The 15719-nt window shown below is 35.7% G+C and overlaps 2 protein-coding genes across 6 annotated transcripts; both read right to left on the minus strand.

Moving 5' to 3' along the window:
* On the minus strand, positions 1–3474 carry LOC106397275 (ATP-dependent 6-phosphofructokinase 3). Of its 5 annotated transcripts, XM_013837858.3 has the most exons (14): positions 3243–3473; positions 2878–3102; positions 2489–2535; positions 2350–2389; positions 2200–2262; positions 1988–2125; positions 1757–1915; positions 1635–1688; positions 1488–1556; positions 1282–1411; positions 930–1195; positions 799–844; positions 561–715; positions 1–410 (listed from the first exon to the last, which is right to left on the minus strand). In XM_013837858.3, the coding sequence occupies exons 2-14, from the start codon at positions 2977–2979 to the stop codon at positions 210–212; spliced, it is 1470 nt and encodes a 489-aa protein (XP_013693312.2). In that variant the 5' UTR covers positions 2980–3102; positions 3243–3473; the 3' UTR covers positions 1–209. The 5 variants fall into 5 exon arrangements, with proteins under 5 accessions (XP_013693312.2, XP_048600209.1, XP_048600208.1 ...); XM_048744252.1 differs by having other exon boundaries at positions 1757–2125; positions 3243–3474; XM_048744251.1 differs by having other exon boundaries at positions 1757–2125; positions 3225–3378.
* An 884-nt stretch (positions 3475–4358) lies between these two features.
* LOC106400347 (cytosolic sulfotransferase 3-like) lies at positions 4359–5560 on the minus strand. The gene has a single exon (XM_013840719.3). The coding sequence runs from the start codon at positions 5518–5520 to the stop codon at positions 4531–4533; it is 990 nt and encodes a 329-aa protein (XP_013696173.1). The 5' UTR covers positions 5521–5560; the 3' UTR covers positions 4359–4530.
* Between the last annotated feature and the right edge of the window lie 10159 nt (positions 5561–15719).

A 15719-nucleotide genomic window follows, 5' to 3' on the forward strand; every position in this document is an offset into this window, starting at 1 on the left:
TAACACAGAAAGTTAAGAGCTTTGTAGCAATATATAAGCACATGAGTTTTGTAAAAGATTTTTAAAGATTGTCAACTGATTAATAGAAGATTGATAGAAGTAGCATGGAGAAGTTGAAAACTACAGACATAACCGTAAACACACAATTATTTCGCTCAACTACTACCTAAAACATATAGGACATCATCATCATGTTCTTCGACTAAGTGTCACTTGGTGATCTCTTTGGTGACTGGAGGAACATCGACTGGCCCGTTGCAGTTGCCATCGTCCAGGAGGGCCGACATGAGCTTCTCTTTATCATCAGACACATCTTTAGGGCTCAAGAAACTCGGCTGGTTTGTGGACGACAGCAGCCTCGCCCACATCCTGTCTGTGATCACCACATGGTTCTGTTTCTCCGTTATTCTCTGCAACATCACAACCAATCCACACGATGATTATGGCATTAAAAGTACATCTCGATGATGATGATGATGATGACATGAAGATAATGCTGGTTTGATCATTAGTTTAGCTATTTAATCAATCAAGAACATTAAATCTGTTTTGTAACTTACGTAGAAGGGAATGTAGGTTTGTCTTCCATTCACTAGACCACTGACGTAGCCAGTGTATCCAGCCATCGCACCGTGCACTGCGCTCTGAGCCAGAAGAGTACAATAAACATTGTCTGACGCATTGCTAGGAACAGCACGGATCATGTACGTTGGATCTGAAACAAAAGACGATCAGAGCTAATAATCTAAACCGCCAAGAAACTCATAATGGAGAAAGTGAAAATGATATGAAATGTACCAATGTACTTAAGGTTCATCACCATCTTCTTCTGATTAAAATGATCCTACAAACCCAAGTAACAAAAAAACCAAATTTTAACACTTGATTGGTTTAGTCTGATTCTACTTCTGTGTAATTTGTGGCTTTACCTTGATGCTTTGTGAAAGCCAAAGACCAACATCGTTAAGAAGTTTGTTACCAGAAGCATCTTTGAGAGTCATAGACTCCATGCTCTTTGACATAAGATCTTGTCCTGCACCTTCTGCAATCACAAGCACCATGTGCCCACTCTCCTTGAGCCGTTTCTCTATGTACTCAAACAGTCCACCTTCTCCTTCCAGGTAAAATGGTGACTCCGGAATCAAACAACAGTCCACGTCTCTGCTTGCTAGAGTAGCGTACATCGCTATGAACCCTGTTAAACAAAGTGCACACACTTGTCAGATAATCTAACAAGAGAGCTTGAATAGGGCAGAAGAAGAAACAGAGTGTATTACACACCGCTGAAGCGACCCATAAGCTTGACAACACCAATACCGTTCTCTATACTCTCGGCTTCCACATGTGCTGCGTTGATAGCTCGTTGAGCCTCTTCTACAGCTGTGTCAAACCCAAAAGATTTGTCTATCACCTGCAACAAAACAAAAACGTGAAGACTTTTAGTTCCTCTATGAAAGTGATGTGAGGTAAGAGAGGGATACACATACAGGTATGTCATTATCGATTGTTTTTGGGATTCCAACAACTGCAACTTTCAAGCCACGTCTTCTAACTTCCTACATGGTTACAATCACAAGATCGGTCAGATACTGAAGTGGTACAAACTTGCAATGGTTAAAATGGGATTTCATTACCTCAAATATAACAGATGCGCCTCGCTGTGTTCCATCTCCACCTATAATGTAAACCTGGACGATGACAAAACAACCACATCAAGAACTGAGTTTTTCACATACCTCTAGGTTAGTATCCAAACCTGATTGATTCCTCGGTCTTGAATGCTGTCAACGATCTTTGTAGTATCATGACCACCTCGTGAGGTCCCAAGGATGGTCCCTCCTCGCTTATGGATATCATTTACGACTTTAGAGTCCAAGGAGACAGTATTCCTAGCATAGAAGCCTCTATATCCACCCTGAAAAAAATGATCCAATCTTAGAGAAAATGAGACAAACAAGAGCGTGAATGTGTCTAGATGAAAACTTACATCTATTCCCAGTATTCTCTTCACTCCATACATATAAGAGAGACTGCTCACGATTTCCCTAATCACGGTATTAAGGCCGGGACAAAGACCCCCACAGGTGACAATGCAAGCATGGACTTCATCAGATTCGAAGTAGACCTGCAGACAGAGATATGTCAACAAGAGATCCTATTTCAAATGAAGCAAATCTAGCAAAAGGAAAAGAAAAAAACCTTTTGACGCGGCCCGGCTCGTCTAAAGTGAATCCCCCTTGGACCATCCTTGTGAACAACGATCTGAACAACAAGTGAAACATGAGGTCTAAATTCTCAAGGATGCCATGGATATTATAGAAAGCTCCAAATATATATATATATATATACCTTCTGAGGGACAGTGTCATCAGCATCAACAAAGTATTGCCTGAAAGTTTCCACAAACAAAAAGAAAATCATGTTACAATTGCAAGGTAACATAACTACGAACCTTATTTGCCTAAATATCAGGGAAAAGAAGACTCACTTAACCACTGAGTAAGCTGGATTGTCTTGCAGTGGATTATGATAAGTCTGCAATCACAAAATAAAAACTTTACCATTAATCAAAACTTAACAACACATAATAAATGACTAAAAGTCTAGAACCATTACAGAGATCATAATCATTGGGACCCAGATGCAAAAGATCCCACTTTCTAACTTGGGCAATCTTATATCATTTTTCAAAGATTCATTTCATCTAATCTAAACTTCAAAAAAAAAAAAAAAAAACTAAAAAGTTAAAAACTTGCACAGACATGTATCTAACATAGATCAAGTTCCGTCTTTTCTTGCAACTGAATAGATCATCAAAAGCAAAAGCTTGAATCAGAAAGTAGCTGAGTGAGAGAGATGGGAGAGGAGGAAACGTACAGGAAGAGCGGGAAGATAATCGGAGAGATGAGGAACGTCTTCAAGAACATAACCACAAGAACCAGTTATGATCTTCGGCTTGCTACTTTCCACAGTACTCATACCGACGCACTAAACTGGAATAAAAAACTATAATAACCTTAAACCTTTTTTCTTAAAAGAGATCTTTTTTTCTCGTCAACGATTAAATCGAACAGAGGAAAGCAGGAAGAAGAAGCTCGATCTCTGAAACGAATAAAGAGAAAAAGGTTAATGAATGAAATGAAATCCGTAAGATCAAAGACAAAGGGCGAGCCACTTTTATAGGATCAAATCAAATTTCAAAAACCAGAGAGAGAGAGAGTAACCAGTTAAGAGGTACATACGAGGTGGTAGGGAATGGTGGTTTTGGTAAGGGAGAATATTGTGGGTGGGTATGATTCTTTAAAGGGTGTCTTGATCAATCAAACCATGTGGCGGTTTTTGACGGGTTTTGCCGCAATAATAAACTGTGGTTTCATCAATTTTAGAATCTCAGCTGTATACCGTATTCTACGAGGACGATGCCTCTTTTTGACAAATCACCGTAACTACGACCATGACTACTTGACAGAGAAAGGTCGATATTTTCTAGAAAAAAAAGAAACTATTAGTTTAACGACTTCTGTTTAGCTACCTCCTACCTTACCTAGGTTGATTTTCTGTTTTTTCCAATCTCGGACTTGTTTGACAAGTCATTTTTTTGGGGTTCGGTTTGATATATTTTTGGGTTTATAAAGTTTTTATTCAAAATGCTACACACATTTTAAAATTGTATAAAGATGGTTGTGTGTTTGTATATGTCCATCTAAACTTCTTGTTATTGGTTTATCAAAAAAAAATATTCCATCAACATGAAACTAAACAAATACGTTTGGTAACTGCAATAAGTCTATTTCAGCTAAACACTTAATATTTTAAGTCTTAACACATGAACTCCACTAGCACATTGTGACAAGTAATTTGCAAATGAATCATTTTTAAAGAACCTTTTAAAAGAAATATCTAAACATAGAAGCACTTTTTGAAAAATAACCTGATAGCACTTGCTAAAAAGTACACAACAACAATGACAGGAGTTGATTACATAATTCGTTTGATCTCTGTTCAATGCCAAAAATATAATTCTCCGTGTAGGCCGGCCTTCAATCTTAAAAGAACGGGCCATTGAAAGCCCATTTATGGATGTAAATATTAAAATAATGAATAGTGATGAACTTGTGTCTCTCCACCTCTTTCCAGTGAACCGGGTTTATCACTGTAGCGCGGACCTCACGTCCGATTAATTTTTTTTTTTTTTTCTTTTAAAAACAAAAATCAAACAGAAAAAAATATAATAAAAAAATACTTTGTGAACCCCATTCACTAACAGGGTGCTCTTAGACTTCTTGATTATATTTGTCCTCGTTTAATAATGGCCTGAAAGACTTAGCGGGCGCACATATGATTACGACGTATTAACATACGATAATACGGTAGTTATATTATTAAAAACACACACACAAACAACATATGACATCACTCGGATGGGAAACAAACAACACAAACAAACAACACACGACATCACCCAGAATTTCAAAGCATGAACCTTACATCAAAAGGGAACAAAGCTACTTTATTATTACAGAACATAACTCAGAACTTCAAACCGGAATCTTTGAGTTTCTCCTCCATGATCATATCGATTTTGTTCCCCATCTCTGGAGTTAGATAATTCTTCCAATCACCAACTATCCCTTTTCGAAAATGGTTCTTGTAATCAATGCCATTGATTGATCTTCCTGTCTTGTTAACCTCCAAGCTGCTGAGGTTAGGCAGAGAGCACATCTCCAAGATCTCATCCACAGCTCCATTGTTTACTTCTTCCTCAGAAAAGGGACAACCCAAGAACTCCGCAAGTTTCTTGAGCTGACCACGAGTATCTGCATTCACTTCATCGTACCTCATAAACATAATACGCTTAGGGTTTTCCAAGCTAGCTTTCCAATAACTCAGGATATGATCCCAAAAGGGACCAAACAAACAAACCGCGCTACAAAAAGACTCGAACATAGACTCAAGTATGCTTCTGTCCTCTTCTTTATTCAGACACCTACAAATTATATGCCAACGTGACACCAGAGAATCCTTAGCATCCCTACAAATGTACACTACCTTGCAAGGAGAGTCTTTGAGAGCTTCTTGCAGCGTGTGGTACGGCATGTGAGTAGAAAACAGCCTTGGAGATGACGATAAGAGCTTCCTCAAGTCCGGTTTTGGGGTGTCGCGGTACAGATTCATCTCAAGAACCGGTACGAGGTTATGAGGATTGTTGAATAAAAGAGGATGTTGATCCTCAGAAGAACGGTTCTTTGATCTCTCAAGGAGGGCCACGGTGAGTGCCTTGAGCCATAAGGTACCGCATTTGGGGAAGGATGCGACGATGACATCGGTGTCTTGAGGCTGAAAACCTCTCTGGACATTGAGGACACCTTGGAGAAAGTTGTAGTAATACCAAGAACCTTGGTACTTGCAGAGGTTTCCACCAAGGTACTCTTTCTCTGAAGGAAGTGAAAAGATTAGAGTCTTTGTTTCTTTGGTTAAGTCTTCTTCTCTCAAATTCATCCAAAACTCTTTCTTCTCCATTTCGACTTTTGTTGGTTACAGTTTGTGTGTTTCCTTCAAATCACCTAGCATCGCTATTTATATTGAAAATCTTGTATACTACCTAAAGAGGCAGTTATTAAGTATAAAAGAAAAAAAAGAAAAATAGATACATATGCTAAATAATGAATAGTTTCTATATTTCTTGATTATTTTCTTACTATGAACTTAATAACATAGCAATAAATCAACAATTTAAGAAAATCCTGACTTGATTAGCTGTATTAACAAGTATTTAAACTAAATTAATGTAAGTTCTATATTCCCTCTCTATTTCTCAACAAGTGTCAATTTAGCATTTTTTTCTTGTTATACAAAAAAATATCGTTTTAGAATTTCAGAGCATTTTATACTTATTTTTAACTGAATATTAATTGTAAAAAATAAATAAATTTATTTATTTCAAATACTATTGGTTAATTAGATGTAATTAATGAAAATATAAATATATTTTAATCATTTTTTAATATATGTGAAAAGTGTCGAATTGACGCTCTATATAGAACGAAATTAAGGAGTTTTTTTAACTTTGGAGATATCAGAGGTCCATGTAGAGGCCAAAACTAATCCATAAGAAGGTGGTGTGGCACACGGATGGATTTTTGTTCTGGGTATTCAAATCACCATATCCGTGTGGCCACAAGTTGAAGTGTAGTGGGGTGCCTTCGAACCTAAGTTGCTTAACAATTCCAAAATCCGCCTACCACTATACCACCACCTCGTGGTTAAGTGTCTGTTAATATGATTTTCATTTTTCAAGAAAATCAATAAAAGGATGCATGCATTAGTTATTAATTTTGACATAAATGTAATGAGTCATATAAAGCAGAAGGTAGGAATAAAACTTATTCCAACTTAAATTTCGAATCATTATAAGACCTACAAGAAAACTGCTCTTTTGGCTATGCCTCCTCAAAACCATGTTGTTACGGACCATCTTTCTATTTAAAACAAAATATAGAGTTAGTACAATGGACATTAAAACCTGATAATTAAAGAAGGATAATAATCTTCTTTGTCCGATAGAAATCTAAAAAGATTTCAAAGTATTTTTGTTTTATTCTGGTTCCAAGGATTCTTTTCACGTGCTACTCAATCCGTATCCCAAGTAGCTCAGTCTTTGGCTCAGCCTGTGCGAGTCTAGCCAAGATCTAATTGATGGTTAAATTATAGAATTACATCGAGAGACAGTTTTAAGATTTTTATAATATAATAGGGCAATTTATGCTACCAAGACACTTTCTTCTAACAGCTTCCTTATTTCCTAAACAAACTAGTCAATTTACAACTAAACTCATGACTAACCAAACCAGTATATTCGCGGGAAACAACCTCAACCACATATCTATTTTCCCACTCAACGGTCCAAATTATATCTATTTCTTTTATTGACAGGATTTCATCACAACCCTTCATTTTTATAAATAATCTAATGGTCAAGCTGATTATAGACAAAATGGACCCCTCTATCTTTCTTCTTCGTCTTCTTCTTTCCAAACATTCTATTTTTTTTTCTAAATTGAAATCTGATTCTTCAAATTACTTTTTCAAAAGAACTTGCATGTAATTATTATCTCTATTGCTCAATCTATTTTTTAAGATATGTCAAGATGCATCTCCGATGATGGTTTAATAATGACATATACGAAAACGCCATCAACGACAGAGACATTATCAACTTTGGGTAGCAACGACAGAGACATATACAACGGTGGAGAAATTTCAACGGCAAAGACGATGCAGAAGACCCATCATCCACCATGGACCAGAATATGAAAATCAAGAAATTCATCCAATAGGACCACCACCAGTGAGAATACTATTTTATTCCTGAGATTTTGATTGACTCACAATCTCAAACCGTGACGAGCATCTTTGTCTGTAGCATCAAACCGCGAGACCACATGCCTGAGCCGCTACACTCGTGGTCGCCGTCAAGCTCCAATCGCATTCGCAGAGAAAAAGCTCAATCAACAATGGTCAACTCTCTCGTGTACACGTGGATAGTCAATCATCGTGTACTTCATATACACATAGTTTCCCATGGACAAAAATATCAGAATGTATACGTGTACTAGATGTATTTGAATGTACGATCTCTTTTTTGATGAGCCACTGGTATATTTTTTAAAATACGTCCACCTTACACAATGGATCCATCCTAGTGTACGTGTGGACACTATCAATAAAGTGAACATGTGTGCACTATCGATGAAGTGTATATGTGTACACTATGTATCCAAATGAATCATTGTACATGTGGATAATGAAATATTTTGTGTACATGATATAGTGTACACAGCAAATGGAAAGTTCAAAGCTTAAGATGCCTCGTTTCAAAATGATTGTTACATTCAGAGTGCTCATGGCATTAGTGAATGTTTGGACCGACTATAGTTAACGATTTTTTAACCATCTAAACAAGACTCCTTTGTAAATTTTTTACAAAAACGTTCAGTAGGTAGGATGTCCATGGATACATTTGACTCATAGTGCACATGTGTACATTTGCCTCAATGTGTACATGTGTACATATATAGTTGTCCACAAGTACTTTACTTCACATGTACGTTTTTTAAACAGAAAACTGATGCATTTGTGAATTCATACTTGTCTTATATGTTGAATAACACAAAAATCATTTCACATATACATTCTTATTCTTTATTCTTAGTATTCAAATTGTTGAATAACACAAAAAGCAAAATTCTCAAAGTCTTAAGGCCTTGAAGAACAAAATGTTGAGTTAAAACTACATTTGAATTTTTGAGTTAAAACAACAAGGAACTAAAAGAAACAACAAGAAATTAAAATAAAACCCGAAACTTCTCAAAGTGATCCTCTCAATTCTTCAAAAGTGATATTATTTTGGAATTTGGGCTTCGAGAATAAACAGTTAATGACTCTTTAGCATAGAACGATACTGCAAAAACACAATAAGAACTAGAAAGACAATCTTGTCAACATACAAATGAGGATAATGTCCATATAATAGTTGCATCTCCTGATCTGTAATCCTAGGCCGATAACGTGGAAGCATCTGGGTCTTGCCGCGATCTTCTGATGGAGGACGAGCGACATGAATCTGTGACTTTTTAGTACATAGGAAGAAGGGGCATATGATTTAACTATCCGAAGGATTTGGAGATATTAGAAGCAGATGAGACGAATATTGGATTCGCCACAGGATGATAATTGGTTTTTAGACTCTAAGCTTCAACGAGAGTTCTTGAAGAATTGGATGACTAGTGATTTTAGAGATTGTAAAGTCAATCGTTGGAAAAAAAATAGCAGAACCAGATCTGAAAAAAAAAGAAATAAAAAAGATGAGAAGATATATAAAAAAAGTAGACTTTACTAGTTATATATATAAAATCAGGTTTAATCTTTTCTTGGGTTCACCACTAACTTTTGAATTTCGAAAATCCAATCAAACCAAAATCTCCTAACTAAAAATCAACTCACTAGTTACGCTTTTAAGAGGGCATTTTGACACTTTTCACTTAGAAACTGCTCCAGTAGCACAAACTGCCCTAGAGTTAGGGCTGTGACGGATCCGGATATCCGGGAAATTTAGGGTATCCGGATCCGGATCCGTCGGATCTGTGGATTTAATATCCGGATCCGGATTTGTGGTTTCCGGATATCCGGATTTCGGATATCCGTCTCTATATTCTATTATCCGCGGATATCCGGATCCGGATCCGGATCCGCAAAAATAATTAAAAATAATAATTTTTTTTAAAAAACTAAAATTTTAAAAATAATACAAAAATGAAATATTTATACAAGAGTTATAAATATATATATATATATATATATATATATATATATATATATATATATATATGTCTATAATATTGTAAAAACTAAAATATAATATTACAAAATTAATTTATGTATAAATATTATTATATAAAGTATAAATATTAATGAAATTTAAAAAGTTAATGTGTTTTAAAAGTACGGATCCGGATCCGGATATCCGGACCTAAAAATTAAGATATCCGGATCCGGATCCGGTTTGGACGGATACAAGATTTTACTATCCGGATTCGGATCCGGGCACCCCGGATATCCTATTTTCGGAGCGGATCCGGAGCGGATCTCGGATCAAATCCGGATCTCGGATAATAAGTCTCAGGCCTACCTAGAGTGTTAATAAAACTTGTAAACTGTTAACAACTTTCTTCTTTCCTAAACAAACTAGTCAATTTACAACTAAACTCATGACTAACCAAACCAGTATATTCGCAGGAAACAACCTCAACCACACATCTATCTTCCCACTCAACGGTCCAAATTATATTTATTTCTTTTATTGGCAGGATTTCATCACAACCCTTCATTTTTATAAATAATTTAATTGTCAAGCTGATTATAGACAAAATGGACCCCTCTATCTTTCTTTTTCGTCTTCTTCTTTCCAAACATTCTATTTTTTTTCTAAATTGAAATCTGATTCTTCAGATTATTTTTTCAAAAGAACTTGCATATAATTATTATCTCTGTTGCTCAATCTATCTTTTAAGATAGGTCAAGATGCATCTCCGATGATGGTTTAATAATGACATATACGAAAACGCCATCAACGACAGAGACATTATCAACTTTGGGTAGCAACGACGGAGACATATACAATGGTGGAGAAATTTCGACGGCAAAGACGATGCAAAAGACCCATCATCCACCATGGACCAGAATATGAAAATCAAGAAATTTATCCAATAGGACCACCACCGGCGAGAATCGTGACGATTTTATTCCTGAGATTTTGATTGACTCAGAATCTCAAACCGTGACAAGCATCTTTGTCTGTAGTATCAAACCGCGAGACCACATGCCTGAGCCGCTACACTCGTCGTCGCCGTCAAGCTCCAATCGCATTCGTAGAGAGAAATCTCAATCAACAATGGTCAACTCTCTCGTGTACACGTGGATAGTCAATCATCGTGTACTTCATATACACATGGTTTCCCATGGACAAAAATATCAGAATGTATGCGTGTACTAGATTTATTTGAATGTATAATCTCTTTTTTAATGAGCCACTGGTATATTTTTTAAAATATGTCCACCTTACACAATAGATCCATCCTAGTGTACATGTGGACACTATCAATAAAGTGTACATGTGTGCACTATCGATGAAGTGTATATGTGTACACTATGTATCCAAATGAATCATTGTACATGTGGATAATGAAATATTTTGTGTACATGATATAGTGTACACAGCAAATGGAAAGTTCAAAGCTTAAGATGCCTCGTTTCAAAATGATTGTTACATTCAGAGGGCTCATGGCATTAGTGAATGTTTGGACCGACTATAGTTAACGATTTTTTAACCATCTAAACAAGACTCCTTTGTAAATTTTCTACAAAAACGTTCAGTAGGTAGGATGTCCATGGATACATTTGACTCATAGTGTACATGTGTACATTTGCCTCAATGTGTACATTTGTACATATATAGTTGTCCACAAGTACTTTACTTCACATGTACGTTTTTTAAACAGAAAACTGATGCATTTGTGAATTCATACTTGTCTTATATGTTGAATAACACAAAAATCATTTCACATATATATTCTTATTCGTTATTCTTAGTATTCAAATTGTTGAATAACACAAAAAGCAAAATTCTCAAAGTCTTAAGGTCTTGAAGAACAAAATGTTGAGTTAAAACTACATTTGAATTTTTGAGTTAAAACAACAAGAAACTAAAAGAAACAACAAGAAATTAAAATAAAACCCGAAACTTCTAAAAGTGATCTTCTCAATTCTTCAAAAGTGATATTATTTTGAAATTTGAGCTTCGAGAATAAACAGTTAATGACTTTTTAGCATAGAACGATACTGCAAAAACACAATAAGAACTAGAAAGATAATCTTGTTAACATACAAATGAGGATAATGTCCATATAATAGTTGCATCTCCTGATCTGTAATCCTAGGCCGATAACGTGGAAGCATCTGGGTCTTGCCGCGATTTTCTGATGGAGGACGACCGACATGAATCTGTGACTTTTTAGTACATAGGAAGAAGGGGGCGTATGATTTAACTATCCGAAGGATTTGGAGATATTAGAAGCAGATGAGACGAATATTGGATTCGCCACAGGATGATAATTGGTTTTTAGACTTTAAGCTTCAACGAGAGTTCTTGAAGAATTGGATGACTAGTGATTTTGGGGATTGTAAAGTCAATCGTTGGGAAAAAAATAGCAGAACCAGATCTGAAAAAAAAAAGAAAAGATAAGGAGATAAAAAAAAGTAGACTTTACTAGTTATATGTATAAAATCAGGTTTAATCTTTTCTAGGGTCCACCACTAACTTTTGAATTTCGAAAATCCAATCAAACCAAAATCTCCTAACTAAAAATCAACTCACTAGTTACGCTTTTAAGATGACATTTTGAGTCTTTTCACTTAGAAACTGCTCTAGTAGCACAAACTGCCCTAGAGTGTTAATAAAACTTATAACTGTCTTAGAGTGTAAATGACTTCACTGCAGGTCACTTTTCATCTTTTATATTACATGATAGGACACTTATTGCTACAAATACACTTTTCTTTAAATTGAAATTGATTTCTAACTAATATAGCTGAATCCTAAAAACAGACTTTCCTAACTAAAAACTTTAACATCCAAAACCCACTCATTTTTAAGCTTCTCTTTCTCATCTCTTCTATCTCTCATCTCTTTAATCATCTTCTTTGTCGCTTCTTTTCTTCTTTTATTTTTTTTCTAAAAGATTTTTTCTTCATTTTTACAGATGAAAGGTGACTAAAAATCAGAAATTGTCCTTGATTCTCCGAGGTGGGTCATGGTCTCTCCATCGTCGATTCACTGTAGACTTCTCTGATTCCGCGACTAACGAGCCATGACGAGCTTTTTCTCCGTCGTCAATGTAACTGAGTCACGATCTCAATCCGCGTTCGTAGCCCTAACCATGGCGAGTGACAAGCCGCTACCCTCGTCGTCACTTCGCTAGTCGCCGTCAAGTTCTAGTAGCATAGAGAAAATTCGAGCAACAAGCTTTAGTCCCTTAGTTTTTACATTCCAAACCATAGCCAGATCATATAATATTATATACATGGGCAAGAATCGTGTTAAAACAAGTTGCAAAATTGCAAGAATCGCGAAAAAGTGATGAAGGCGCATATTAGGGTTTTCAGTCGAAAGAGACTGATGAAGAAGATGAAGGTTACTTTTGTAATTTTCCTTTCATTAAAAACAGGAAAAAACAAATAAACATTATTTACACGGCTCGAACCCGCCACCTTATGTGATTTGTTTAGGCACAAACCACCGGACTACCATGTAAACGTGTATACAGTGTACAAAACATAATTTCTATAATATGTACACCATTTTTCATCTTTTGTGTTATTGATAATTTGTGCTGTGATTTTATACGTCTCTATGTAATGCATATAATCATGTTATACATTCTAAACCATATCTATAAAATTGTATTTTTGGGGATACGACACCAACTCTCAAAACACAGCTCCCTAATTAGTATCTACATAATTTTGCAAATGTGTATTTCAAGTGTGTGTAGCAAATGTATTCACTTTATTCACATGTACATTACGCCACACAAAAATATACTTAAACTATCCAAATGTACATCTCTAGACAGAAATATGTACATGTGTACACATGTACACACAAACATGTACACATGTACACATGTATGCATGTACACATTAACATGTATGGCCAATAGTACATTTTGATTATTATACTATATAATTACTATTAAAATTATAAAAATAATGTATTACAATTTTTATGATACAATTTGACGGTTTTATTGATATTTTATACATGTACATATGTACACAATCACATGTATGACTAATTGTAACTTTTGATCACATGATTTTATTGGATTTTATCATTTTATTTTAGTTTATTTTGAGCTACTTTTTCTATAAGACCCTACAAGTATTCTTTCCAAAACTTTTTTTTTGAAGTTTCTATTCAAAATTTCAACATTAATCTCAGTTTTTTGTTAACTCATTTTGACTAGATCGACAACCAAACTTATACTTTTCATTTTCTTAAATATTATGTTTTGGTAAATAGGTGTACATATGAATCATTATACAAATTAATTGGTGTACATGAAAATTGTTGTACATGTGGATAGTGAAAATTTTGTGTATATAGTGTCATACACATATAAATAGATGTACATACACACAAGTGTACACATGGATATTATAAATATGAATATTATTACAACAATGTACATCAACATGTATATTACAGGCCAAGCGTGTATATACATATATAAAATACTAACGTTGCGCAGGAAGTCTAAAGATCTTCTCTAGCCCAAATATTACAACCCACACGTTTTTTGGGTTTTTCTTTTCTTTTTATTTTATTTTAGTGAGGGGGATAATAGTAATTGTACCAAGTCATATTCCTCCTAACCTAATCTCTGTAACAACGACGCCTCCACTTGTTTCAAGATAACAACGACACCTCCACTTGTTTCAAGATTTTTCACCCATTTACACACGATTTCATCATTTTATAACTCGATCCTACCATATTTTCTACAGATCCTAATAAAAAACACATGTTTTAAACATAAAGCGAAACAATTACAGAAAAGAATTCGAGAAATCCGAGTTTATCTCCGATTAGGGTCATTTCGCGGAGTGATGCGGAGGTAATTTTTCGATACGAATGCAGCATAAACAAGGACATCCCATGGTGGAAGATCTCGCTGTGGGAGCTCGACGCAACTCGATGCTGGAGCTTGACGAAGCTGTAGTTCGTGGAGGAGACAAGACGCAGAAGAGACTTGGAGCTAGGGATGACAATCAAGGACCTGGACCGCGGGCCTGGACCGCAGGCCTAGCCCGTAAAGGCTTGCTGCAGAGTGGGATTGGGCCTCCATTTGGTAAGCCCGCAAAATTGCGGGTCTCGCGGGACGGATCAAAAGCGGGATGGGCTTAACCTGCGGGATTTTGAAGACCCGAACCCTAAGTCCCCATTTTTGTTTTCGCCTAAAACATTGAGAGAGAGAGAGAAAGAGAGAGAAAGAGAGAGAGAGAGAGAGAGAGAGAGAGAGAGGGAGAGAGAGAGAGATAAAGAGAGAGAGAGAGAGAGAAGGTGATTCGACATTATGTAGCTCCGGTGATGGTGGTTTCATGGTCGATGATGCTTCCGGTCTCCCTAGCGCCTTCAATCTGCACCGGGGGATCTTCTTCGAGTCGTCATAAGAAGTTTAAAAACTCACTTTCCACCGAAGAAGAAGATCTAGTTCCCGCCATGAGTTCTTCATAGTTTTGCCTTTATGTATTTGTTCACATTATCATACATTTTGGAGTTTTAGGTTTCAATATATCTTTAACTGACTTCTATTATTCTTATTTACAGAAGATGAAGTTGATGGTGAAGAAGAGAAATTTCCATCTTTTTGTCGCTTGTTGGTATTAAAGATGAAGAACAAGAAGTGTGATTGATCTTTTCTTTTTATTTATTTTTGGGATTAGCATCTTTGATTTGGTGTTGGTTTTATTTAATTTTGGATTCAGGAAACTAAAGCATTTGTTATGAACTTATGAGTTATAATATTTGGATTCAGCAACTAAAGTAATGTTTATTTTTAAAATGTTTGGAGTCTAACAAAAGTAAATAAACTAGTGTTTTGATCCAACTAAAATCTTCAACTAACAAGTGTATTGCCTTATCCAGTTCAATCATCGACTAAACTCACTTACTGATGTGTTATGAAACTGATAAAGCGTCATGAATCATGTCCCGCGGGCCGATCCGCAAAGGCCTACATATTTTGCGGCACGGGTTTAGTCAGCCATTTTGAGGACCGCAGCCCGTGCGGGCCTGACCCGCTCGAAGACGAGCCCGCTGCAGTACGGGACGGATCAACCTGTTTGACATTCCTACTTGGAGCTGAAGATGACTTACGGTGAATGGAAAAGAAAGAGAAGGAAAAAGTTAAAAATATTTTTAAATAAAATAATTAAAACACAAAAGGAAAAAAAATAAAGGAAACTAGAATCTTTTTGTTTTTGTAGTTACATTTCGTCAGGGAAAAAGAAGTAAAAGTTAATCAAAAGTACCTTATGAGCAATAAGTAACTTGTGATGTAATAAAAAGTCACAAAGTGACCCTGAGCGAAAATAATTCA

Source organism: Brassica napus, chromosome C1 (assembly GCF_020379485.1).
Source record: "Brassica napus cultivar Da-Ae chromosome C1, Da-Ae, whole genome shotgun sequence".
Lineage (NCBI taxonomy): Eukaryota > Viridiplantae > Streptophyta > Magnoliopsida > Brassicales > Brassicaceae > Brassica > Brassica napus.